The following is a 25,000-nucleotide window of genomic DNA, read 5'->3' as shown; positions in this document are numbered from 1 at the left end:
TCCTCCACTGTTATCTCCGTTCTTTCCTTCCCTCCTTCTTAGATTCCTTGTTTTCTCCCACTCTTCCTCCTCGTCTATTCTCTTCATCTTTCCTCTTCTCCTTTCATATATTTCTCTCTCATCTTTCCTCTCCTCATATTTTATTCACTCCTTTCCTCTCCTTATCTCATCTTCTTTCCTGCCTCCTCCCTGCTGGTGAGCGTGTCCTTCATCTCCAGGCTCTCCGCGGGCCGCTCTCTCCCCCAAACGCTGCAGCGTCTCTGGGATGAGGCGCTGACCTCTGACCCCCCAGCTGGTGGAGCTGACAGCAGCACCGCCCACTTCAGAGGCTTCACACTCGTGTTGGAACGCGTCCCCTCGGTCAGAGGCTTCACACTCGTGTTGGAACGCGTCCCCTCGGTCAGAGGCTTCACACTCGTGTTGGAACGCGTCCCCTCGGTCAGAGGGTTCACACTCGTGTTGGAACGCGTCCCCTCGGGCTCAGCTTGAGGTCTGGACCTCTGGTCCGCTCTGAGAGGGATGAACTGATGACATCACATCCTGCGTTGATGAGGTCACCTGACGCGGCTCCTTGGAGACTCAGATCCTCAGCGATGAGACGAGATGTTAAAACCAGGCATTCTGGGTAATGTAGTAAATCGGTAGAAGACGAGTTCAGCGGCGCTGAGGTTTACCTTGTTCTCTCACAACACGCTAACAGACTCACAGCTAGCTGGAGCGCTAACAGGCGCTAGCTGGAGCGCTAACAGGCGCAAGCTGGAGTGCTAACAGGCGCTAGCTGGAGTGCTAACAGACGCTAGCTGGAGCGCTATCAGGCGCTAGCTGGAGCGCTAACAGGCGCTAGCTGGAGCGCTAACAGCTTGCAGCCTGAGACCGGTTCAGGAACAGCAGCAGCTGATGAAGCGATGATGTCATCACTCTTCCACATCATTACATGAAGGAGATGTGAGCCGGTCATCTGGACCGGTCTCTGCTGGATCCGGGTCTCCTGGCAGGGAGAAAGGTCGACACGAGGACCCACACACACACACACACACACACACACACACACACACACACACACACACACACTCCACAGGGCGCTGCTTGTTTGGGGCCTGGAGGGGATGTCGACCATAATAAGTCTGTACTCGGCCCCGTTATTGGACCTACAGGTCATTCATTTCACCTCCTTATTAACGGAGACGTTGTGGAGCGGCGGCCCTGGGAGGCGGGAGCAGGGGGTTATGGGTAATGGGGCCGCAGAGCCATGAGATAGATAGTTTAATTAAGCTTGAGAGAATTTAAACCCCCGTCGGCCCGAAATGAGAAATGAGCTCTAAAGGAGAAGAGAGCTAGAGGGAGGTGTGTGTGTGTGTGTGTGTGTGTGTGTGTGTGGATGGAGATGAAGATGGTAAAGATGCAAGGTTTATTAATAATTAATAAATTAATACAAATTAAATTAATACAAATACAAATTACATAGCGAAGAGCAATGTTCAAAACTATGTATTATGTAGAATATATATATATATATATATATATATATATATATATATATATATATATAATGTCCAGTTCATACTTATAACGATGAATTCATATTTCTCTGTTTTACTGACTTCATGTTTTCGTTCTGCAGCGTTTGTAACAATACATATGAAATATAATAACACACTTCAACTTTGTAGATTTCCTACAAAATAATTTCATTCGAACGAAATCATAACTGAGGAATCATGAAGGTTCAAACAAAACAATCCTTCAGTCAGGAGACGCGTTTCTTCACTTCTCTTCTCATTCTGACGCAAAACGACGAGATTACCTTTATTTTGAAAAGCCATGAAGTCTGATGGTAGGAAGTCCACGTGAACAATGAGGAGTCCTCTTCCTGCTGGACCTCGAGCTTCACGACATGACTCATGATTCATTCTGCTACACTTCCTGGTTGTCTGGTCATCGTTCCCTGGACACGCCCCCTTTGACCACGCCCCCTTTGACGATGGCGTCATGGAGGAAACCAGCGGTCAGATGATGAACTTGACCTCTGGTTGTAGTCCAGACGCCGTCAGCTGTTCGTCTCGTTTATTTCACTCAGCAGAATATTCACCAACAACTGAAAAACGATTATTGTTTCACTGAAAACAGCAAAAAGTTTGTTCGTCTCGTCCGTCGCGCTTCATATCTTTTGATTGATCAGCATAAACCCTCGTCTCCATGCACATATTGTGGATTAATACTGTAATGATGCGTCTGCAGATGCCAGGGACTTAAAGCCAGCGGAGGACAAAGAGGGAAGCGGAGGATTCCCTCTTTGTCTCGTGCCGCTGATCCGCCGCTCGCTAATCCTTTTGTTTTGCTCTCGTCTCCGATCGATTACCTGATCCTCGCGGCCTCGCGGCCTCCACGCCGCCGACTCTCATTTCCTTCTCATTGTGTCGCCGACTTAAGGAAGCAGCCAGCCGTCGACTTAATTCATGGAGTCGGGAGGCGTGAACGGAAAAGAAGTTTTGGGGTGAGATTAAAAACAGGACGAGCAGAGGATGAGATGATCTGATGAGAGAGGCTCAGAAACCAGCTCACGTCCAACCGGAGGACGCCGCACGCTTAAACTAAAGTTTAGGTTCAGAAACTAAACCTTCAGTTAAGTTTAAGTATTCAAACCTTCAGTTGGGTTTAGAAACTAAACCTTCAGTTGGGTTTAGAAACTAAACCTTCAGTTGGGTTTAGAAACTAAACCTTCAGTTGGGTTTAGAAACTAAACCTTCAGTTGGGTTTAGTGACTAAACCTTCAGTTGGGTTTAGAGACTAAACCTTCAGTTGGGTTTAGAGACTAAACCTTCAGTTGGGTTTAGTGACTAAACCTTCAGTTGGGTTTAGTGACTAAACCTTCAGTTGGGTTTAGAAACTAAACCTTCAGTTGGGTTTAGAGACTAAACCTTCAGTTGGGTTTAGTGACTAAACCTTCAGTTGGGTTTAGAGACTAAACCTTCAGTTGGGTTTAGAGACTAAACCTTCAGTTGGGTTTAGAGACTAAACCTTCAGTTGGGTTTAGTGACTAAACCTTCAGTTGGGTTTAGTGACTAAACCTTGGCGTCCTCGGCTGCGGTGCAGTGAACTTCCTCGGCGTCTAACGGCATGGCCAGACCTCCTCATGAGTCCATTAGTTCTCACGTGGTGTTTTCTTCATGCCAGGTTTTGCATAACTGCCTCTTTTCACTGGCGGGCAGATATTTGTCTCTCATTTATGGAAAGCATCTGTTTACTCTGAGAAGTCGCACGCAGCCGTGAAGGAGTTTAACTCCTCGACAAATCAAATCTCCAGTCCCGACCGAGAGCTCCTGGATGTGGCGTTCGGCCGCCGTGTCGCTGCATCTCAATCACATCCAATCACGCGAGGCCTGGATGGCGTGCGCAGCGTTCTGCTCTGAACCCATAACCCCCTGCTCAAGGGTGAGCCGCCTGCTTCCTTCTGCTAATTTGGAGGTAAGATATTGAGCGCAGATGCCACTAATAAGCAGAGGCGGCAGATCTCTGTCTGGTTCCGCCTCCTGATGGCGTCGCTCTCCCGCCGGCCGGTGGAGTCGCCGTGCGGGCGTCATTAACATGCACGGGGAGTCGCCTCGGCTAAATATTGCGCAGGCTTCATTTAGCACAGACGACACCATGACTCAGGACTCGGAGCCGGAGTGAGTCACGTTCAGCCCGGATGGCTCCAGTGAGTTATTCCAGCAGCTCCCGGCGCCGTGTTGCAGAAGCCTCCCCACCGATTAGTCCCATCCCGCCGCTACGCTAATCGCTGCTCTGCGGCGGCGGCTGTGGATCTCGTGTCTGCAGCCGAGGCTCGTTAGGCGCATCGCCGTCCACGCGAGACCGAGGATCTTTGTTTTGAAACGCAGAGATTCACAGCGTTACTGGGGATGCATGCTGGGAAACGATTATCACCACATCACTTTTTCTTTGTGATCTAATTACCGACGGCATCATTATGCACCGTGCAAAACATCCACACAGAATAAGACCAGTGAGTTATGAACTCCTGTTTATTCCACTTTGAGTCCACGTGAGACTCCAGCACCACGCTGGAGCGCGAGGAAGAGGATCTCCTTAGGGAAGGAGGGACCTCCTGAGGATAGAGGGACCTCTAATAGGAGGTGAGACCTCTGAGGGAAGGTAGGACCTCTAAGGATAGAGGAACCTCCCTAGGGAAGGTGGGACCTCTGGGGATAGAGGGACCTTCCTAGGGAAGGTAGGACCCCCTAAGGGAAGGTGGGACCTCCTGAGGAAAGGTGGGACCTCTAAGGATAGAAGAACCTCCTTAAGGAAGGTAGGACCTCCTGAGGGAAGGTGGGACCTCCTGAGGGAAGGTGGGACCTCTAAGGATAGAAGAACCTCCTTAGGGAAGGTAGGACATCCTGAGGGAAGGTGGGACCTCCTTATGGAAGGTCAGTCCTCCTTAAGGAAGGGTGGACCTCTGGGGATAGAGGGACCGCCTGAGGAAAGGTGGGACCTCCTAAGGGAAGGTGGGACCTCCTGAGGAAAGGTGGGACCTCCTAAGGGAAGGTGGGACCTCCTGAGGAAAGGTGGGACCTCTAAGGATAGAAGAACCTCCTTAAGGAAGGTAGGACCTCCTGAGGAAAGGTGGGACCTCTAAGGGAAGGTGAGAACTCTGAGGGAGGTCACACCTCTAATGATAGAGGGATTGACTTTGATGAAATTGACCCGATGAGTCAGACTCCAGTATAATCTGGTGGGCTGTTAGCAAAAGAAAACATTTTAAAAAGCACATTTGCTAATTGAAGACAGGATTGCTCTCTCGCTGCATCGGTGCATGCTCATTAGCTCCACTGAGGCGTTCCTCTCATTATGCTAAGACAACGTTGCTCTCCTCCCTTCCCTCCTCGCTGAACTCTGAGTAAAGAAGAGAGCAGCTGAGCGATTGTTTGGAGAGATTCAGCCGAGTTGAACTCATCACACATTAGGCTGCGGGGATGCCGCGACCGGCCAGCTGCTCTCCTTTCCCTGGAAGACGACCTGGCTTTATGCTCCTCTGCCTCTGCATGAACCTGTTTGTATATTTATTCATGTATTCATTTCCCTGGTGGGAGCTTCAGTCACAACACGGCCGCTGCCCTTTGGAGCATCTCCTGACCTTAAAGTCTGGACACATCTTCTCCTGCACAGGAAGTGAGGCTCTAACCAGAAATGAAAAGGTTTGCTGGCTTAAACTGTGTCTGCCTGCCTGTCAGGCAGAACCCAGGGGGTAAGCGCTCCATGTGGCTTTGAAGCGTTATGGAAGTAGAGGACTTTAACATCAAAGTAAAGGTGTGTTGGTTTGGTTGAACAACAGCCGGCTGTTCACTGCCAGCGGTCACATTCACTTCTCTGCAGAGCGGTTAGCATCCAGAAAGGTGCTAATCAAGTGTAGCATCAAGCTAACGATATGAACATTATGAACATGTTCTTATATACAGAGGACAGTAGTACTGTGTAGTATTCCAGTAGCAGTAGTAGTACTGTGTAGTATTCCAGTAGCAGTAGGAGTACTGTGTAGTATTCCAGTAGCAGTAGGAGTACTGTGTAGTATTCCAGTAGCAGTAGTAGTACAGTAGCAGTAGTAGTACAGTAGCAGTAGTAGTACAGTAGCAGTAGTAGTACTGTGTAGTAGTACAGTAGCAGGTCTCTTGTCAGCAGAAATCAAACTCAGTGTTTGAACACACGACTAAAAAGTCATATTTTGTCAAAGCTCTTGTGGAGACGAGATGATGGTCTCAGCATGAGCCGTCTGCACTATTAGAATGTGTGTATTAAAACGTGTGTATTAGAATGTGTGTATTAGAATGTGTGTAATGAAGCGGAGGAGTCGGCTTGCAGGGGAACTTAAACTGGCGTCTGCAGTCAGATGCTCTATGAGGAGTCAGACGCTCTAGAAGGAGCCTCTGCTCCTGGAGGAAGAGGCCACAACCCAAACTTCCCTTCATTACCTTTAAAGTAGGCCTCCATCAGGACCTCCTTACAGCTCGACTGCTGCACCGTCAGACCTCTCACGTCTCTGCTGTGCGTGGAGGTTTTGTGCGACGTTCCTCTACACAAACGGCGTGACAGCGCTCAGAGGGATCGGGCCGCCGGCTGCATCTCGACCTTTAGCTCGGCCTCCGCAGACCGGACACACGGCCGTTAAATCATCCGAGGACGCGCTCTCTTTAAGTGCAGGTTTGGAGGTTTCAGAAGGAGGTCAGAGATATATTAAAAAAGCGGCTGTTACCTGTCAAGCTGCAGTAGATTTACGATAACGCAGCGTAATATCTGTAATGAGAGGTCAAGACACCGTTTAGCATCAGAACCTCTGGCGCTGCTCTCTGCTCGGGTGTGTTCTTCTGAAACAGAGCAGTTATCCAGCAGAAACACTACTTCAGTCTCCTGAGAGATGTTTGTGTCTCTGTGTCCTCATTTATAAACATAACAGGGTTCTTACGGTCGTGGAAACCTGGAAAAGTCCTGGAATGTTAAAATTGTTATTTAAGACCTGGAAAGGTCTTTGAAAGAAATGCAAATGTGGTTTAAAGTCATGGGAATGTGGTCATGGAAAACTTTGAAAGGTCATGGAATGTTAAAATGGTTATTTCCAGGCCTGGAAAGGTAATTGAAAGCAATGCAAATGTGGTTTAAAGTCATGGGAATGTGGTCATGGAAAAGTCCTGGAATGTTAAAATGGTTATTTCCAGGCCTGGAAAAGTCGTTGAAAGCAATGAAAATGTGGTCATGGAAAACCTGGAAAAGTCCTGGAATGTGAAAATGGTTACTTCCAGGCCTGGAAAGGTAATTGAAAGCAATGAAAATGTGGTCATGGAAAACCTGGAAAAGTCCTGGAATGTGAAAATGGTTATTTCCAGGCTTGGAAAACTCCTTGAAAACAATGAAATTGTGGTATAAAGTCATGAAAATGTGTCTTCCAGTCATAAGTCATTGGTGAACATGTGCGCGCCCCCTGTGGTGCGAGTGCTCTGGTGACCTGGCCCTCCCTGTCTCCCGTGCAGCCTGCGAGCTGATGAACCAGGGCATCCTGGCGCTGGTCACCTCCACGGGCTGCGCCTCGGCCAGCGCGCTGCAGTCGCTGACGGACGCCATGCACATCCCTCACCTGTACATCCAGAGGAGCAGCGAGGGCTCGCCGCGCACCGCCTGCCCCTTCACCGCGAGCCCCGCCGGCCAGCGCTACACGCTCGCCGCGCGGCCGCCGGTCCGCCTCAACGACGTCATGCTGACGCTGGTGGAGGAGCTGCGCTGGCAGAAGTTCATCGTGTTCTACGACGTCGAGTACGGTGAGTGATGCTGAGCTCTTCAGGGTCGGGGTTGGGGTTAGGCTTGGGGTTGGGTTGGACTGAGCTCTGGCCCTGCAGCGTCTCCATGACCAGGGTTGGGTTAGGTGTTTGGGGTTGGGTTAGGTTTGGGGTTGGGGCCCTGCAGCGTCTCCAGGACCAGGTGCTGCAGCAGAGCCTCAGACCTGCTGCCGCGTGTCAGTCTGGACTCTAATGAAACCACATCGAGCTCCATGAAGCTCAGAGTCGATACAGGATGGCGGCAATTACAATGTAGACAGATGCAGCATTTAGCCTCACAGATGAGATCCAGAGGGATTTAGAGTAAGTGCATCTGTGGCGGTTGGGGCACACACACGCACACGCACACGCACACACGCACGCACGCACGCACGCACGCACGCACACACACACACACTCAGTCCAACAAAACTCTTATTTTTAAAATGCATCAGCACATTTATTTGGAACACTTTGACAATCAAAAAACTCTCTAGTTCCGGTCTAATAGCTTCTGAACTTACACACACACACACACACACACACACACACACACACACACACACACACACACACACACACACACACACACACACACACACACACACCATTCCAACAATGGGTTGGAGGACCTTCTGTCCAATCTCTTCTTGTCGTTCTGATCTCTGAAACGTTAATGAACCCTCAGTGTGTTTTTTCTTAAATCTCATGCATCAACGTCAGTGAGATTAATTGTCCAATTATGTGGGAATTATGACGGCTAATTATTACATTTAAGATGTCATGCGGCTAATGGAGAAAGGAGAAGGACCGGACTGCTGGTGTGAGTTACACGTCACACAGACGCTGGTTTGGTCGTGTTCAGTCTCACATGGTTGATGCTCCTTCAGGGTCAGCGTGTTGGGCACTTTGAGAGGATGTTGACACGTCTGTGGGAGATCTTTGAGGCTCCCCTTCAATATTTTGATAACATTTTTTGACTTGCAGTCAAAGTTTCATGATGATCTGAATCCTTCTGAATCTGATGTGGAAACCAGAAGTAAAGGATCACATTTACAAAGCCTGGAATCATCCGTTTAGTGGATTCTGTTGATTCTACGTTAGCTAAAACACACGCTAGCTAAAAACACACGTCAGCTAAAACACACGTCAGCTAAAACACACATTAGCTAAAAACGTTAGCTAAAAACATTAGCTAAAAACACATGCTACCTAAAAATGTTAGCTAAAATGTAAGCTAAAAAGACACGTTAGCGAAAAACGTGAGCTAAACACGTTACCTAAAAACACACGCTAGCTAAAAACATGAGCTAAAAAAACGTTAGCTAAAACACACGCTTTCTAAAATTGTTAACTTAAAAACGTTAGCTAAAAACACACGCAAGCTAAAAACATTAGCTAAAAACACACGTTAGCTAAAAACACACGCAAGCTAAAAACATTAGCTAAAAACACACGTTAGCTAAAAACACACAATGCTTCCAGTCTTTCTTCATCCATTCACCTGCATTGCATCGAGTTTAAGCCCCGCCCATCTCCTTCCTGTCACAAGAGAAAAGAGGAAAACAAATGAAAAGCAGAACTCGTTATCTGAAATGACCAAACGTGTTTATCTTCAGGAGGAAACGGTGTTTGTGTGCAGGATGAAGTCATTATTAATCCTCACATCGTGTTATCTATAACTGTTCTGCAGCACAGTCACTTATTATATTTATATTTACTGCTCAGGCTTTCATTCTGTAGTTTTTCAGCATTATTCAGCCGAGTCGTCCGACACGTCGCCGTGCGGTCGGAAGGAAATGTTCCCACAGCTGAAGTGCAGCTTTCATAATAATGATATTCCTCGTCTCCTCTCCTCCGTCCTCGTCTCCTCTCCTCCCTCATCATCTCCTCTCATCGTCTCCTCTCCTCCTTCATCATCTCCTCTCATCCTCTCCTCCCTCCTCCTCTCCCTCTTCCTCTTCCTCTCCTCTCCTCCCTGATGACTGCAGCCATTATGAGTGTGAGGTCGTTAATCCAGATTACTGGGTGTTGAGGGGTGTGAGGGCCAGATGGGCCCTTTGCTTTGTCTGTCAGGCTGCGTCCGTACCAGCTGATGATGATTAAAGGAGCTCCTCTCATCACCTCCCTGCTCTTTCCGGGTTTCTTTAAGAAGAGCAATAAGTAGCTCCACATGACTGTAACATAAATATATGAATATAAATATATAAATATATTAATATAAATATATAAATATGGGTATTTGTTTTAAACTTTAAGGATTAATAAAGCAGCTCTAGCGTTCTACATTTTGCTGTTGAATCATTGGGAGGTTTTTTCATTATGTTTTAGGGTGGATGTTTATGCTACTGGAGCTATACTGTGTGTGTGTGTGTGTGTGTGTGTGTGTGTGTGTGTGTGTGTGTGTGTGTGTGTGTGTGTGTGTGTAAGGGCTCTTTGTTTTGGGACCTAGCAAAGCAGCTTGTTGTTGATGACGGAAAACTGACCGACAACTTTTCTGAAGCCATGTGGCAGGAGGCACACACACACACACAGACACACACACACACACACACACACACACACACACACACACACACACACACACACACACACAAAGGATTGATTCCTGCCCCTCCATGACGATATCAATATGGCCGCCGCCATGCGCGGCTCCACTGAGCGTGACGCAGCAACTCAGCCATCAAAGCTGCAGACCCACACACACGCACGCACACACACACACACACACACACACACACACACACACACAGGGTTGACCGCGCGGGCGGACAGACGGCTGTGCAGTGCGCTCTGGGAAACTGTGTTTTTCATCAACACCCAATCAGAGGCAGCTGTCAGGTGGAACAGAAGGAGAAGAACGCTGATAAAGACATCGACACGGAGTGTGTGTGTGTGTGTGTGTCTGAGTGTGTGTGTGTGTGTGTGTCTGAGTGTGTGTGTGTGTGTTGTGGGTAAACAAAGAAACACCTCTTTCTCTGCCAATCTGTTTGTAAGACAAACACACACACACACACACACGCACACACACACACACACACACACACACACACACACACACACACACACACACACACACACACACACGCAGCAGATGTCCTCACCTGACCTTCTTAAAGGGAAAGTGAGGAATAAAGAATCTCTTCAGCTGTTTGTGATTCACACAAACGACTCAGAGTGAAAAAGCTTCTGATGACGTTTAAAACCGCCTCGCCCAGGAAGCTGCTGGTCATTACCCAGCATGCACCAGTCAGACAATGTTTTGCCATAAAGTTCTTTGACTGAAACTTCTTCCTGACAGGCTGATGCTTTGATTCACTGGGAACCGTCACATCCTGAAGGCCAAGATGGCGCGCTAGCTCTCATCTCGCTAGCTCTCATCCCGCTAGCTCTCTTTCCGCTAGCTCTCAGCCCGTTAACTCAGCTGTTAGCTCTCAGCCCGTTAGCTCTCAGCCCGTTAGCTCTCAGCCCGTTAGCTCTCAGCCCGTTAGCTCAGCTGTTAGCTCTCAGCCGGTTGTGTCTGTTCGTTTCCCTCTGCGATTACAAAAACATTGTTAGCCGTCGCACATCTCCGTGGTGCGTTCAGGGAGCCGGCCGTGACCCGTAGACGGAGGCGCTGCTGCTGCTGCAGTCAGCTGACCTCCACCTCGTGCCTGCAGCTCTTCAAGGCCGTCTCCTCCGGACCGGTCAGCTCTCCAGTCGGGCCTCAGGATTCAAACACAGAAGTGAGAACGTTTCATTCCAGCAGCGACGAGAATATGAAATAGTTGTGAGACGTTTTCAGTGAAATGTTGTAAAATATTCCTGCAAGCCAGAGGAACAATCAGCCTGAAGCTGCTACGTGACACAGCACTGAGTGTCCTTTGTAGAGGATATGCTTTTATTGTGAAAGGTAAGGACAGAAGGAGTCTTTGTCAACGTTGAAAGAGTAATGCAGTTTGTCGTCTAGAGAAGTGCTGCTGGGAGAGCTTCAGGGAGCCGGAGACTCACAACGTCAGGATGAGTTAAGCATCTACTTCCTGCCCGAAGCTGCTGCTCTTCCTCTGAAGAGGTTTAGAGCTGCAGTCTCTCTCCTGACCACCAGGGGGCGACTCCTCTGGTTGTATAGAAGTCTTCATGTCTTGAAGCTGTACTTCAGTAATTCTCTCTTCTTGCTGCTCGAGGTCTTGGCTGCTTTAACCTCTCGTGACAGACCCCGCCACAATAAAGGCCTTTCGGTCTCTTCCTCTGAGCCGTAAACACACTCTGGCTCTTTGAGGCAAAGCCAGGACAATTTATTTTATAACATTTCAACAACGAGGAGATTCAAAGTTCTTCACATGAAAACATGAAAACAGAAGAAGAAAACAACAATTAAGAAAATTTATTAAAACATAAAAAATATAAAAGTTGCAGTTTTCTAAATAAAGTGTGTGTGTGTGTGTGTGTGTGTGTGTGTCTCTGTGTGTGTGTGTGTCTCTGTGTGAATTTGCATGAATGATGTAAATGTTGATTTGGCGTCTGAGAGTTCACGTGAATCTCTTCTTCTTTTGTGGTGTCTTGTGGTCGTAACCTGATGCTTCCGTTTGTTCTCCTCTCAGACGTCACACACACACACACACACACACACACACACACACACACACACACACACACACACATTGTCTGTGTTTTTGTCCTCTTGTGACATTCATACTTTTCTCTCTGGAGGTAAAGACTTTAAGAGAAGCTCTTCTCTCCTTCTGGAAATCAGCTCCGCCGTCTCTTTGATTGAAGAACTCACTTTTTTTTCTGCTCGTCTTCCTCTTCTCTCGTCTTCCTCTTCTCTCGTCTTCCTCTTCTCTCCACTCGTCTTCCTCTCGTGAAGTCGTGTCGTCGCTGTGTGGAGCTCTCATATCCATGTTCAGGGTAATATGGGGTAATAATTTTGATGTGTGTCGTTGTAGCAGGCTAACTTCAATACGAACTAAACTGACCACTGTCATCAGTGTAGCATGGAAGCATGCTGGAATTAGCACGCTAGTTAGCAATCTATCTGGCAGCTAGCTGGTTAGCTTCCCGGCTAGCTATTCCCACCATGCTCTAACGGGACACTTCTGCAGAAGATGAGCCAAAGAGTGAGCTGTGGACCGCATCCCTCCACCTCACTCCACCTCACTCCACCTCACTCCACCTCACTCTACCTCACTCCACCTCACTCCACCTCACTCCACCTCACTCTACCTCACTCTACCTCACTCCACCTCACTCCACCTCACTATATCTCACTATATCTCACTCCACCTCACTCCACCTCACTCTACCTCACTCTATCTCACTCCACCTCACTCTACCTCACTCTACCTCACTCCACCTCACTCCACCTCACTCTACCTCACTCCACCTCACTCCACCTCACTATATCTCACTCTATCTCACTCCACCTCACTCTACCTCACTCCACCTCACTCCACCTCACTATATCTCACTCTATCTCACTCCACCTCACTCCACCTCACTCTACCTCACTCCACCTCACTCTACCTCACTCCACCTCACTCTACCTCACTCCACCTCACTCTACCTCACTCCACCTCACTCTACCTCACTCTATCTCACTCCACCTCACTCTACCTCACTCCACCTCACTCCACCTCACTATATCTCACTCTACCTCACTCCACCTCACTCCACCTCACTATATCTCACTCCACCTCACTCCACCTCACTCCACCTCACTCTACCTCACTATATCTCACTCCACCTCACTATATCTCACTCCACCTCACTCTACCTCACTCCACCTCACTCCACCTCACTCCACCTCACTATATCTCACTCCACCTCACTCTACCTCACTCCACCTCACTCCACCTCACTATATCTCACTCCACCTCACTCCACCTCACTCCACCTCACTCTACCTCACTCCACCTCACTATATCTCACTCCACCTCACTCCACCTCACTCCACCTCACTCTACCTCACTCCACCTCACTCCACCTCACTATATCTCACTCCACCTCACTCCACCTCACTATATCTCACTCCACCTCACTCCACCTCACTCCACCTCACTATATCTCACTCCACCTCACTCCACCTCACTCCACCTCACTCTACCTCACTCCACCTCACTCCACCTCACTATATCTCACTCCACCTCACTCTACCTCACTCCACCTCACTCTACCTCACTCTACCTCACTCCACCTCACTATATCTCACTCCACCTCACTCCACCTCACTCTACCTCACTCCACCTCACTCTACCTCACTCCACCTCACTCTACCTCACTCTATCTCACTCCACCTCACTCTACCTCACTCCACCTCACTCCACCTCACTATATCTCACTCCACCTCACTCCACCTCACTCCACCTCACTCTACCTCACTCCACCTCACTATATCTCACTCCACCTCACTCCACCTCACTCTACCTCACTCCACCTCACTCCACCTCACTATATCTCACTCCACCTCACTCCACCTCACTCTACCTCACTCCACCTCACTATATCTCACTCCACCTCACTATATCTCACTCCACCTCACTCTACCTCACTCCACCTCACTCCACCTCACTCCACCTCACTCCACCTCACTCTACCTCACTCCACCTCACTCCACCTCACTCCACCTCACTCCACCTCACTATATCTCACTCCGGTCCGTTGATCCCACGGCAGCGATGGTGGAGAAGAGCTGGAGCTCAGTGGTTGGGTTCCTCTCAGGAGGCCTCTGTGGAGCTGGACCCTCCTGTCAGACCTTCAGCCTCCTCAGGGTGGCGCTGCAGTGAGCAAACAGAAGCAGCTCTGGTGTACGGAGGCTCGCTGGGATCATTATTTGTAGAATGCAGCTCGTCAACAATCTGTTAGTTTGGAGGACGGCCAGGTGACGCAGAGCGGCCGCGTAGAAACAGGAAGTACATTTCAAACTGTGGAAGTATGACGGCTTATTAATGAAGTGTTGATGTTTCATCAGGAGACAAAGAGCTTGTTTTGGTGCAGTTATGAAGGGTAGAAACAAAGATAATGAACGATTCCTCTGTGTTGCTCCACCGAGCCGTCAGAGTTTCATATCTGAAACACTTCATGTCGCTCTAGTTCACGTCCTCTTCCTCTCCTCTTCCTCTCCTCTTCCTCTCCTCTTCTTCTCCATCTCCTCTTCCTCTCTTCTTCCTCTTCTCTTCCTCTCCTCTTCCTCTCTTCTTCCTCTCCTCTTCCTCTCCTCTTTCTCTCCTCTTCCTCTCCTCTTCCTCTTCTCTTCCTCTTCTCTTCCTCTCCTCTTCATCTTCTCTTCCTCTCCTCTTCCTCTTCTCTTCCTCTCTTCTTCCTCTTCTCTTCCTCTCCCCTTCATCTTCTCTTCCTCTCCTCTTCCTCTCCTCTTCCTCTCCTCTTCCTCTCCTCTTCCACTTCTCTTCCTCTCCTCTTCATCTCCTCTTCATCTCCTCTTCACTTTGTTTCTGCAGAGTTTAGAGACTGAATCACACAAAGAGACAAACGTGAGATGAAGAGAAATAATTACACACAGCGTCCATCAGACAGGTAGAAGTAAACTGTGTGTGTGTGTGTCTGTGTGTGCGTGTGTGTGTGTGTGTGTGTGTGTGTGTGAGTGTGTGTGTGAGTGTGTGTGTGTGTGTGTGTGAGGGGTAAAGCAGGACAGTTATTCGGAGCTTACGCAGCATTACTCGGCTTATGTTCTCAGGAAAAATGAATATAGAAGCAGATATGATGCTGAGAACATGCTCACAATCCAATATTTAATATTCTGAGCTGGAGACTGTAAACGCTGCCGGGAGACGAGCCGAGCAGCGCGGATAATCAGGGATATTATATATAAAAGTACATATATATATATGTATATATATATATATATATATATATATATATATATATATATATATATATATGTACTTTTATATATATATACATATATATATATACAGATATATATATATATATATATATATATATATATATATATATATATATATATATATATCTGTGTATATATATGACGTTGTGTGTCTTTGTGGTGACGTTGTGTGTCTTTGTGGTGACGTTGTGTGTCTTTGTGTGTCTTTGTGGTGGCGTTGTGTGTCTTTGTGGTGGCGTTGTGTGTCTTTGTGGTGACGTTGTGTGTCTTTGTGGTGGCGTTGTGTGTCTTTGTGGTGGCGTTGTGTGTCTTCGTGGTGACGTTGTGTGTCTTCGTGGTGACGTTGTGTGTCTTCGTGGTGACGTTGTGTGTCTTTGTGGTGACGTTGTGTGTCTTTGTGGTGGCGTTGTGTGTCTTTGTGGTGGCGTTGTGTGTCTTTGTGGTGGCGTTGTGTGTCTTCGTGGTGACGTTGTGTGTCTTCGTGGTGACGTTGTGTGTCTTCGTGGTGACGTTGTGTGTCTTCGTGGTGACGTTGTGTGTCTTTGTGGTGACGTTGTGTGTCTTTGTGGTGGCGTTGTGTGTCTTTGTGGTGGCGTTGTGTGTCTTTGTGGTTCTGCTGGTTCCTCTCAGGAGTCCACAGACATCAGGAGCGGTGCGGCGTCCTCAGGAGGAGGCGGGGCATGTTGCCGTGGCGCTAAGTGGTTGACTGGCAGGCCGCCGGCAGCCGAGTGGCGGCGACACGCCCCCTGAGCGGCGAGACAAAGAGCGACTCGTACTGACGTGTCCTGTTCCCTCGCTGCTCGTCATCACGCTCGCTCTTCATCGCATCGTCCTCGTTTCATCTTTGAGTTGCTTTGTATCTGAAACCCGTCATTACGTGATCTGCTGCTGCTCGGCGTGTCACCGACACCGCAGCACAACACACGCTGTTGTGTCTTTGAAGTGTGTGTGTTCCTCTGGCGTTGTTCGTGACATGCAGGCCGCTGCAATGCATGATGGGGCTTTTGCTGCCGTGACGCCGGCTGCGTTCAGCCTCGGCGAGCGAGCCGGGCGGCTGAAAAGAAGCTAATAAAAATGTTTATTAAACAATTCTCTGTGGCGGCAGCAGCCATTCATCTCTCTGTGCCTGCACCTGCCACACACACACACACACACACACACACACACACACACACACACACACGCTGTGAGTCATCTCTGCTGCATTTAAAGCAGACTTACACTCTGTCTCTGCTCCCACAACACTCAATGGAACATGGCCCGTACGGATGGAGTGCCGGGTCTCATCAGGTCTCATCGGGTCTCATCAGGTCTCATCGGGTCTCATCAGGTCTCATCGGGTCTCATCAGGTCTCATCGGGTCTCATCAGGTCTCATCGGGTCTCATCAGGTCTCATCGGGTCTCATCAGGTCTCATCGGGTCTTGCAGGGTCTCGTTGGGTCTCGTAGGGTCTTGTTGGGTCTTACAGGGTCTTGTAGGGTCTCGTGGGGTCTCGTTGGGTCTTGCAGGGTCTCGTTGGGTCTCGTTGGGTCTTGCAGGGTCTTGTAGGGTCTCGTTGGGTCTCGTTGGGTCTTGCAGGGTCTTGTAGGGTCTCGTTGGGTCTCGTTGGGTCTTGCAGGGTCTCGTTGGGTCTTGCAGGGTCTTGTAGGGTCTCGTTGGGTCTTGCAGGGTCTTGTAGGGTCTCGTTGGGTCTCGTTGGGTCTTGCAGGGTCTCGTTGGGTCTTGCAGGTCTCGGTCATGTGGCCTCCAGTCGCTGGGTTACTGATGCAGTTCCTCAGTCGGTGGCTCAGCCTCCGGTGGCTGTGATTGGCTCATCGGTCACGTTGTCGTCAGTCAGCTGTCTGTTCGCTCATCAGTTTGTGAGCGGATGAAGAACTCAAACCCACAAAGAGCAGAAGTGGAGGAGACGGCTCCTCCGGTTGTATAGAAGTATTTCCTTTGCTGAAAGTAAAGTGTTCGTGGCTCTAAACTTAAGAGGAGATCATTTTACTGGACCTCAGGTTCCCTCTGCAGAGAAATGAAGCGTCGGCAGAGGATTTATTCCTCTGAGTCAGATGTAGGACTCCAGTCAGGAGCCATGAATCTTCCAGCGGCGGCCTCCTAAATCCTCCTCCTCCTCCTCTTCCTCCCCCTCCTCCTCCTCCTCTTCCTCCCCCTCCCCTTCCTCCTCCTCCTTCTCCCCCTCCTCCTCCCCCTCCTTCTCCTCTTCCTCCCCCTCCTCCTCCTCCTCCTCCTCCTTCTCCCCCTTCCCTTCCCCCTCCCCGCTCCTCCTCCTCCTCCCCCCCTCCTCCTCCCCCCCCATCCTCCTCCTCCTCCTCCTTCTCTTCTTCCTCTTCCTCCCCCTCCTCCTCCTTCTCCTCTTCCTCCTCCTCCTCCTCCTTCTCCTCTTCCTCTTCCTCCCCCTCCTCCTCCTTCTCCTCTTCCTCCTCCTCCTCCTCCTCCTCCTCCTCAGCCTCCCGTCCCGCTCGGTGAGATCCTCAGCGGCCTCCTGATTGATGGCTGTAATGGGCTGTCGGTCCATCGCTGCTCCTCTGACCCGCTCAGAGAACACCTGCATGGCACCTGAAGCGGCCGGGAGGACAGGTAGCAGCGGAGGACAGGTAGCAGCGGAGGACAGGTAGCAGAGGAGGACAGGTAGCAGCGGAGGACAGGTAGCAGAGGAGGACAGGTAGCAGAGGAGGACAGGTAGCAGCGGAGGACAGGTAGCAGCGGAGGACAGGTAGCAGCGGAGGACAGGTAGCAGAGGAGGACAGGTAGCAGAGGAGGACAGGTAGCAGAGGAGGACAGGTAGCAGCGGAGGACAGGTAGCAGCGGAGGACAGGTAGCAGAGGAGGACAGGTAGCAGAGGAGGACAGGTAGCAGAGGAGGACAGGTAGCAGCGGAGGACAGGTAGCAGCGGAGGACAGGTAGCAGAGGAGGACAGGTAGCAGAGGAGGACAGGTAGCAGAGGAGGACAGGTAGCAGAGGAGGACAGGTAGCAGAGGAGGAGGACAGGTAGCAGCGGAAGAGGACAGGTAGCAGAGGAGGAGGACAGGTAGCAGAGGAGGAGGACAGGTAGCAGAGGACAGGTAGCAGAGGAGGAGGACAGGTAGCAGAGGACAGGTAGCAGAGGAGGAGGACAGGTAGCAGAGGAGGAGGACAGGTAGCAGAGGACAGGTAGCAGAGGAGGAGGACAGGTAGCAGAGGAGGACAGGCAGCAGAGGACAGGTAGCAGAGGAGGACAGGTAGCAGAGGAGGACAGGTAGCAGAGGACAGGTAGCAGAGGAGGACAGGTAGCAGAGGAGGACAGGTAGCAGAGGAGGACAGGTAGCAGAGGACAGGTAGCAGAGGACAGGTAGCAGCGGAGGACAGGTAGCAGCGAGAGGAGGCAGCTATAAATATCTGAATACATGAAACCCTGTTGAGGAGAACAAACCTTCATTAGCAGGTTTTCTCTGTGAGGGAACGTTCAGTGTGGCGTTCAAGGCCGTTGAGTATTTTCACATCTCATCCAGAATGAATAATGAAGCGATTCAGCATCTTTAATAAACTCCTCTCTCTCAAACACATCCATCATTCAGGGTTTCAATGTTTTTGAAGAGGACTGAAAATGTTTTTTTTATATTTTTTTAAAAGACGGCCTTGCTTTTGTTTTTTTTAATTGGTCATCTTTATTTAAACTGTGCATCAGCCGTCACCGTGGGGATGAAGCTCATTAGATATCAGCACCATGGTCTTCACTCCCAGCAGCTCCTCTGGACCCCGGAGGCCCCTGAAGAGCTCCAGTTAACCCTTCGCTCCCCACAGTCTGAAGAACGCAAGAGATGCTCATCACGCTGAAGCACGAATGTAGAAGCTCACGAGAAAACTGCTCAGAAGCTCAGGCTGAAGCCTGGAAACACACCAGCTGGTGGACTCACTGGGTCCACACAGCAGGTTGTGCATGGAGGGTTAAAGGTACACTGGGTTGTGTGTGTGGAGGGTTAAAGGTACACTGGGTTGTGTGTCTGGAGGGTTAAAGGTACACTGGGTTGTGTGTCTGGAGGGTTAAAGGTACACTGGGTTGTGTGTCTGGAGGGTTAAAGGTACACTGGGTTGTGTGTCTGGAGGGTTAAAGGTACACTGGGTTGTGTCTGGAGGGTTAAAGGTACACTGGGTTGTGTGTCTGGAGGGTTAAAGGTACACTGGGTTGTGTGTCTGGAGGGTTAAAGGTACACTGGGTTGTGTCTGGAGGGTTAAAGGTACACTGGGTTGTGTGTGTGGAGGGTTAAAGGTACACTGGGTTGTGTGTCTGGAGGGTTAAAGGTACACTGGGTTGTGTGTGGAGGGTTAAAGGTACACTGGGTTGTGTCTGGAGGGTTAAAGGTACACTGGGTTGTGTGTGGAGGGTTAAAGGTACACTGGGTTGTGTGTGTGGAGGGTTAAAGGTACACTGGGTTGTGTGTGTGGAGGGTTAAAGGTACACTGGGTTGTGTCTGGAGGGTTAAAGGTACACTGGGTTGTGTGTGGAGGGTTAAAGGTACACTGGGTTGTGTGTGTGGAGGGTTAAAGGTACACTGGGTTGTGTGTGGAGGGTTAAAGGTACACTGGGTTGTGTGTGTGGAGGGTTAAAGGTACACTGGGTTGTGTGTCTGGAGGGTTAAAGGTACACTGGGTTGTGTGCATCTGGTGAGTGGACTGCTGGTTGTGTTACTGTTTTTACATCTGCAGTCGTATTTCGTCATAAACGAGCCACAACGCTGCTGAACTGAATATTTAGGTTCAGACAACTAAACTCAGGTTCAGATTAAATCTCTCCGGTGCTGAGCGGTCTTGAGATAATCCCTCGTTCAGGGTTATGTGGGTGACACATGAACATGAATATGAATGCTGGAGCAGACGGCAGGTTTACTTTGCTACTCAAAGAGGAAAGAAGGTGCACATGAAAAGCAGCCAGCGGATACAAAGTGTTCAGGCGTCGCCCTCGTTTACGGTTCCTCTTTGACGCTTCAGCCGACTCCACTGCTGGAAGCTGCAGACGGACATTTGCTTTCTGTCACTTCATCTCAACCTTTTCTCTGCGTTTCCTTTCTCATTACAGACGACCTCGCTCTCGATTCCACGTCTCTGTATTCACACACAGACCGTCTCCTCAACCGCCTCGCACATCGCCCGACCGCTCCTCTGTAAAGGGCAGTGTGTGTGTGTGTGTGTGTGTGTGTGTGTGTGTGTGTGTGTGTGTGTGTGTGTGTGTGTGACAGACAGGAATAGCAGCTGCACCGGTGCTTTTATCTGTATCGGTGACGCTGCAGAGAGTCGGGCTGAGAACAAAAGGCGTTTGAGGCTCAGGAACATCCGGCAGGAAAAGACGCGTCAGGTCATGAGCTCCAAACTATTCTGGTGTCACGGCAACTTCTGTGGAATCAGTGATGTAGAGACAACTAAACTATTCAGGTTGAGACAACTAAACTATTCAGGTTGAGACAACTAAACTATTCAGGTTGAGACAACTAAACTATTCAGGTTGAGACAACTAAACTATTCAGGTTGAGACAACTAAACTATTCAGGTTGAGACAACTTAACTATTCAGGTTGAGACAACTTAACTCAGTCACGTTGAGACAACTTAACTATTCACGTTGAGACAACTTAACTACTCATTCAGACTCGGGACATGAACACAGGTCTCCTGGGTGAGAGTCCCGTGTGGAGCCCACTTGGACCTGTGCAGACTTTGATCTGCTTAAGAGTGTATCAGGCACTACGATCCACTTCCTGCTGCCACTCTGTCAACAAGCTCCATCCTTTAAGAATCCAGAATAACCGCTGAGAGAAGTTTGAGCTCCAGAACGGGTCGACAGCTTTAATAATTAAAAGACACTTTCACTGCATCGACCGTCATTTGCTCTGGCGGCGCCGCAGGAAGCAGCTGAAGGAAAGAGCGGCGCGCCGGCCTGCAGGAGGCAGGTGTCAGCGTTGCTCCTGTCGGCTGTGACTGCAGCTTGAAAAGGTCACGGCGCGTTCGCCGCCGCCGCCAATTACGGCGCCGCGTTCCTCCGGGTCGCTCCGCTCGGCGCCGCCGAGGCCGGCGGTCGCGGGCGAGACGCTCATCAAGCGAACGGCTGGACGGGCGGCTCGCTGGTCCCGCCCTTTAATTGCTGAGTTTCTTTTAGCCGTTTGAAGCAGGAAGCCAAGAAAAAGAAAGTAAAATCTGAAGAACGGACACGAAAACCTCCGTTTCCGTTTGAGCGGCGCGTCGGCCATGTTGTTGGTGAACTTCAGGGCTCTAAGTTAGTGTTCTAGGGTTCTAGGGTACAAGGTTAGTGTTCTAGGGTACAAGGTTAGTGTTCTAGGGTTCTAGGGTACAAGGTTAGTGTTCTAGGGTACAAGGTTAGTGTTCTAGGGTTCTAGGGTACAAGGTTAGTGTTCTAGGGTTCTAGGGTTCTAGGGTTCTAGGGTTCTAGGTTAGTGTTCTAGGATACGAGGTTAGTGTTCTAGGGTTCTAGGGTACGAGGTTATTGTTCTAGGGTTCTAGGGTTCTAGGTTAGTGTTCTAGGATACGAGGTTAGTGTTCTAGGGTTCTAGGGTACGAGGTTATTGTTCTAGGGTTCTAGGGTTCTAGGGCTCTAAGTTAGTGTTCTAGGGTTCTAGGTTAGTGTTCTAGGGTTCTAGGGTTCTAGGCTAGTGTTCTAGGGTTCTAGGTTAGAGTTCTAGGGTTCTAGGTTAGTGTTCTAGGGTTCTAGGGTTCTAGGTTAGAGTTCTAGGGTTCTAGGTTAGTGTTCTAGGGTTCTAGGGTTCTAGGCTAGAGTTCTAGGGTTCTAGGGTTCTAGGTTAGTGTTCTAGGGTTCTAGGCTAGGGTTCTAGGGTTCTAGGTTAGTGTTCTAGGGTTCTAGGGTTCTAGGTAATGTCTGGCGAGTCCTTTAAATACGGAATATTAATCTCTGGTTTGAGATTAGAATTTACAGACGAGTAATTGAAATAACTTTGTGTTTCTTTTAGCTCCTCTTTAATCCAGATGATATCGTATTTGGTGAAACCGTATGATCATGGGTTCGTTGGTATTGACCGCTATCGGCGGTTTCAAGCCCGCAGTTTCATTTCCACAGCGATACGACGGAGGAGGGAGATAAAACAGAGGATGGATGATACAAAACCCCAAATGAGATTCAAAGGACTAATTTGTGCAGATGAGATTACAGAAGGACATTCTTTCATTTTCTCAAACACGGTGAATCACAGCCGCACTATGAATAATTCAGCGTTGGGTCCTGAACCTTTTAGAGAAAGGTTCATCGCCCACTGACTCGTGTTTCTGGTTGATGTGTAATGAGGGTGAAAGGTCAGGAACTGAGCCGCCGCTGGCCCAACAGAAGAGTTGTGTTCCAGTCTCTGAAGAGGCATTGTGTTCCAGTCTCTAGATAACGAATAGATGTGCTGCGTTCAAGTCTTTGAAGAACGAACAAAGGCATTGTGTTCGAGTCTCGACAGGATGAAGAGAGCCGTTGTGTTCGAGTCTCTGAAGACCGGTTTTGCATCGTGACCTGTTAAGGTTCCTCTACAGTACAGACATTTAGTGATGTATTTATGGATGACTTAGCTTTTTGTGTACTTCTGTTGTACGATGGGAAGTTAGAGCTCGTGCTGAAACCACAGGGTCGCTGGTTCCATCCCCATGTTGTGTCCTTGAGCAGGACCTGGACCGCGCTGCTCCGAGGCGAGTAACTTAATTGACTTTAATAACTTCCAACATGTCCGCCTGCTGGTCGCCGCCTGTGTTCCTGCAGCAGCGATAACGCAGCAGAGCGATGAGCCCGAGAGGCCGACGACCACGCAGCTGCTTCTGCTGTCTGAACCTCGCTATCAGTCGTCTGCAGCGGCTCTCCAGAGGAAACTGCTGCTGCGCCGCTAACGCCGCGGAACCAGAGAACCAAACACAGAGAACCTCACGACGTTCACAACGTTCACTACACAACACGACATCACGCTCATGCTGACTGATTGACGATGTCGTCGTCGGGGAGATTTATCTCCGACAGCTTCAGCTGCTGGTGGTGAGAGACGTCCATCACCGTGAAGGCCAACATCACATTAAAGACAAATTACAGCTCCGGAATATGAATATATATATATATATATATCTATATATATATCTATATATATATCTATATATATATATATATATATATATATATATATATAGATAGATAGATAGATAGATAGATAGATAGATAGATAGATAGATAGATAGATAGGTGGTGGAAGAAGACGTCTGATGTCTTTTAATGCGCTGCGTAGACGTTCTCGACTCGATAGGTCGACGATGGAGGCGAGTGATTGAGGCGAGTGATGGAGGCGGGGTGATGGAGGCGGGGTGATGGAGGCGAGTGATGGAGGCGGGGCGATGGAGGCGGGCGATGGAGGCGAGTGATGGAGGCGGGGCGATGGAGGCGAGTGATGGAGGCGGGGCTAAAATGGCTGCTGTTCCTCCTGAAAGTCGACTCTCAGGTTGAGCCGACAGCATTTAAACAGACGGACACCTTTTTGTTCACATTTGAATTATTAATATCTGCAAATATCAGAAATGTTTAGCCGCACAGAGCAAATGTTGAAGCAACCGACCTGAATATTTACAACCGTTTTCCATGTCGAGTGAATCTAAATGGAATCCTTTCCAGAGGAGAGACTACATCTCCCACAGTGCATTGCTCCAAGGGGCTCTGAGGAGATGGATGGAAGACGATCACATGCACAAGAAGAAGATTTACTCACGTCATGTTCATACAACGTTATTATCCATCTGCATGAGGACGTTAACAAGGTTCTTTTGGTGTTAACACAGGTTCTCCAGACGTTAACAAGGTTCTTTTGGTGTTAACACAGGTTCTCTAGACGTTAACACAGGTTCTCTAGACATTAACAAGGTTCTCTAGACGTTAACAAGGTTCTATAGATGTTAACAAGGTTCTATAGACGTTAACAAGGTTCTTGAGATGTTAACACAGGTTCTCTAGACGTTAACACAGGTTCTCTAGACGTTAACAAGGTTCTATAGATGTTAACAAGGTTCTATAGACGTTAACAAGGTTCTTGAGATGTTAACAAGGTTCTTGAGATGTTAACTAGGTTCTCTAGACGATAACCATGTTCTCCAGACATTAACCAGGTTCTCCAGACCTTAACCCATGTTCTCCAGACGTTAACCATGTTCTCCAGATGTTAACCCATGTTCTCCAGACGTTAACCCATGTTCTCCAGACGTTAACCCATGTTCTCCAGATGTTAACCCATGTTCTCCAGACGTTAACCATGTTCTCCAGACCTTAACCCATGTTCTCCAGACGTTAACCATGTTCTCCAGATGTTAACCCATGTTCTCCAGACGTTAACCCATGTTCTCCAGACCTTAACCATGTTCTCCAGATGTTAACCCATGTTCTCCAGACGTTAACCGGGTTCTCCAGACGTTAACCCATGTTCTCCAGATGTTAACCCATGTTCTCCAGACGTTAACCGGGTTCTCCTCCCCAGACATCCGCGGGCTGCAGGGCTTCCTGGACCAGACGGCGCGGCGTGGCGTGGACGTGGCGCTGCAGCGCGTCGACCGCAACATCAGCAGAGTCTTCAGCGAGCTGTTCAGCACCATGAGGACGGAGGAGCTCAACCGCTACCGGGACAACGCTGCGGCGCGCCATCCTGCTGCTCAGCCCCCAGGGGGCGCACTCCTTCATCCAGCAGGTCGGTCACGGGGCGCGCGTGTGTGTGTGCGTGTGTGTGCGTGCGTGTGTGTGTGTGTGTGTGTGTGTGTGCGTGTGTGTGTGCGTGTGTGTGTGTGTGCGTGTGTGCGGTCCTGGCCTGAAGGGTCAAAGGTCATCTTGAGAGCTTGTTTGTGTTTCATGTTGAAG

General features: G+C 49.3%; 1 protein-coding gene across 1 annotated transcript in view; it reads left to right on the top strand.

Annotated features, from left to right (window-relative positions):
* The first annotated feature begins 605 nt into the window (after positions 1 to 605).
* The window catches only part of LOC137779422 (glutamate receptor ionotropic, delta-1-like), a 58,118-nt gene continuing 33,723 nt past the window's right edge, over positions 606 to 25,000 (top strand). The window contains 4 exon segments of the mRNA XM_068567133.1: positions 606 to 625; positions 7,017 to 7,301; positions 24,627 to 24,772; positions 24,774 to 24,833. Coding sequence (XP_068423234.1) covers positions 7,028 to 7,301; positions 24,627 to 24,772; positions 24,774 to 24,833 — 480 coding nt within the window. The 5' untranslated portion in view covers positions 606 to 625; positions 7,017 to 7,027.

Source organism: Clinocottus analis, unplaced genomic scaffold (genome assembly GCF_023055335.1).
Source record: "Clinocottus analis isolate CAN_PGR_092001 unplaced genomic scaffold, fCliAna1.0.p SCAF_78, whole genome shotgun sequence".
Lineage (NCBI taxonomy): Eukaryota > Metazoa > Chordata > Actinopteri > Perciformes > Cottidae > Clinocottus > Clinocottus analis.
This window is presented reverse-complemented; position numbering and strand designations above follow the sequence as displayed.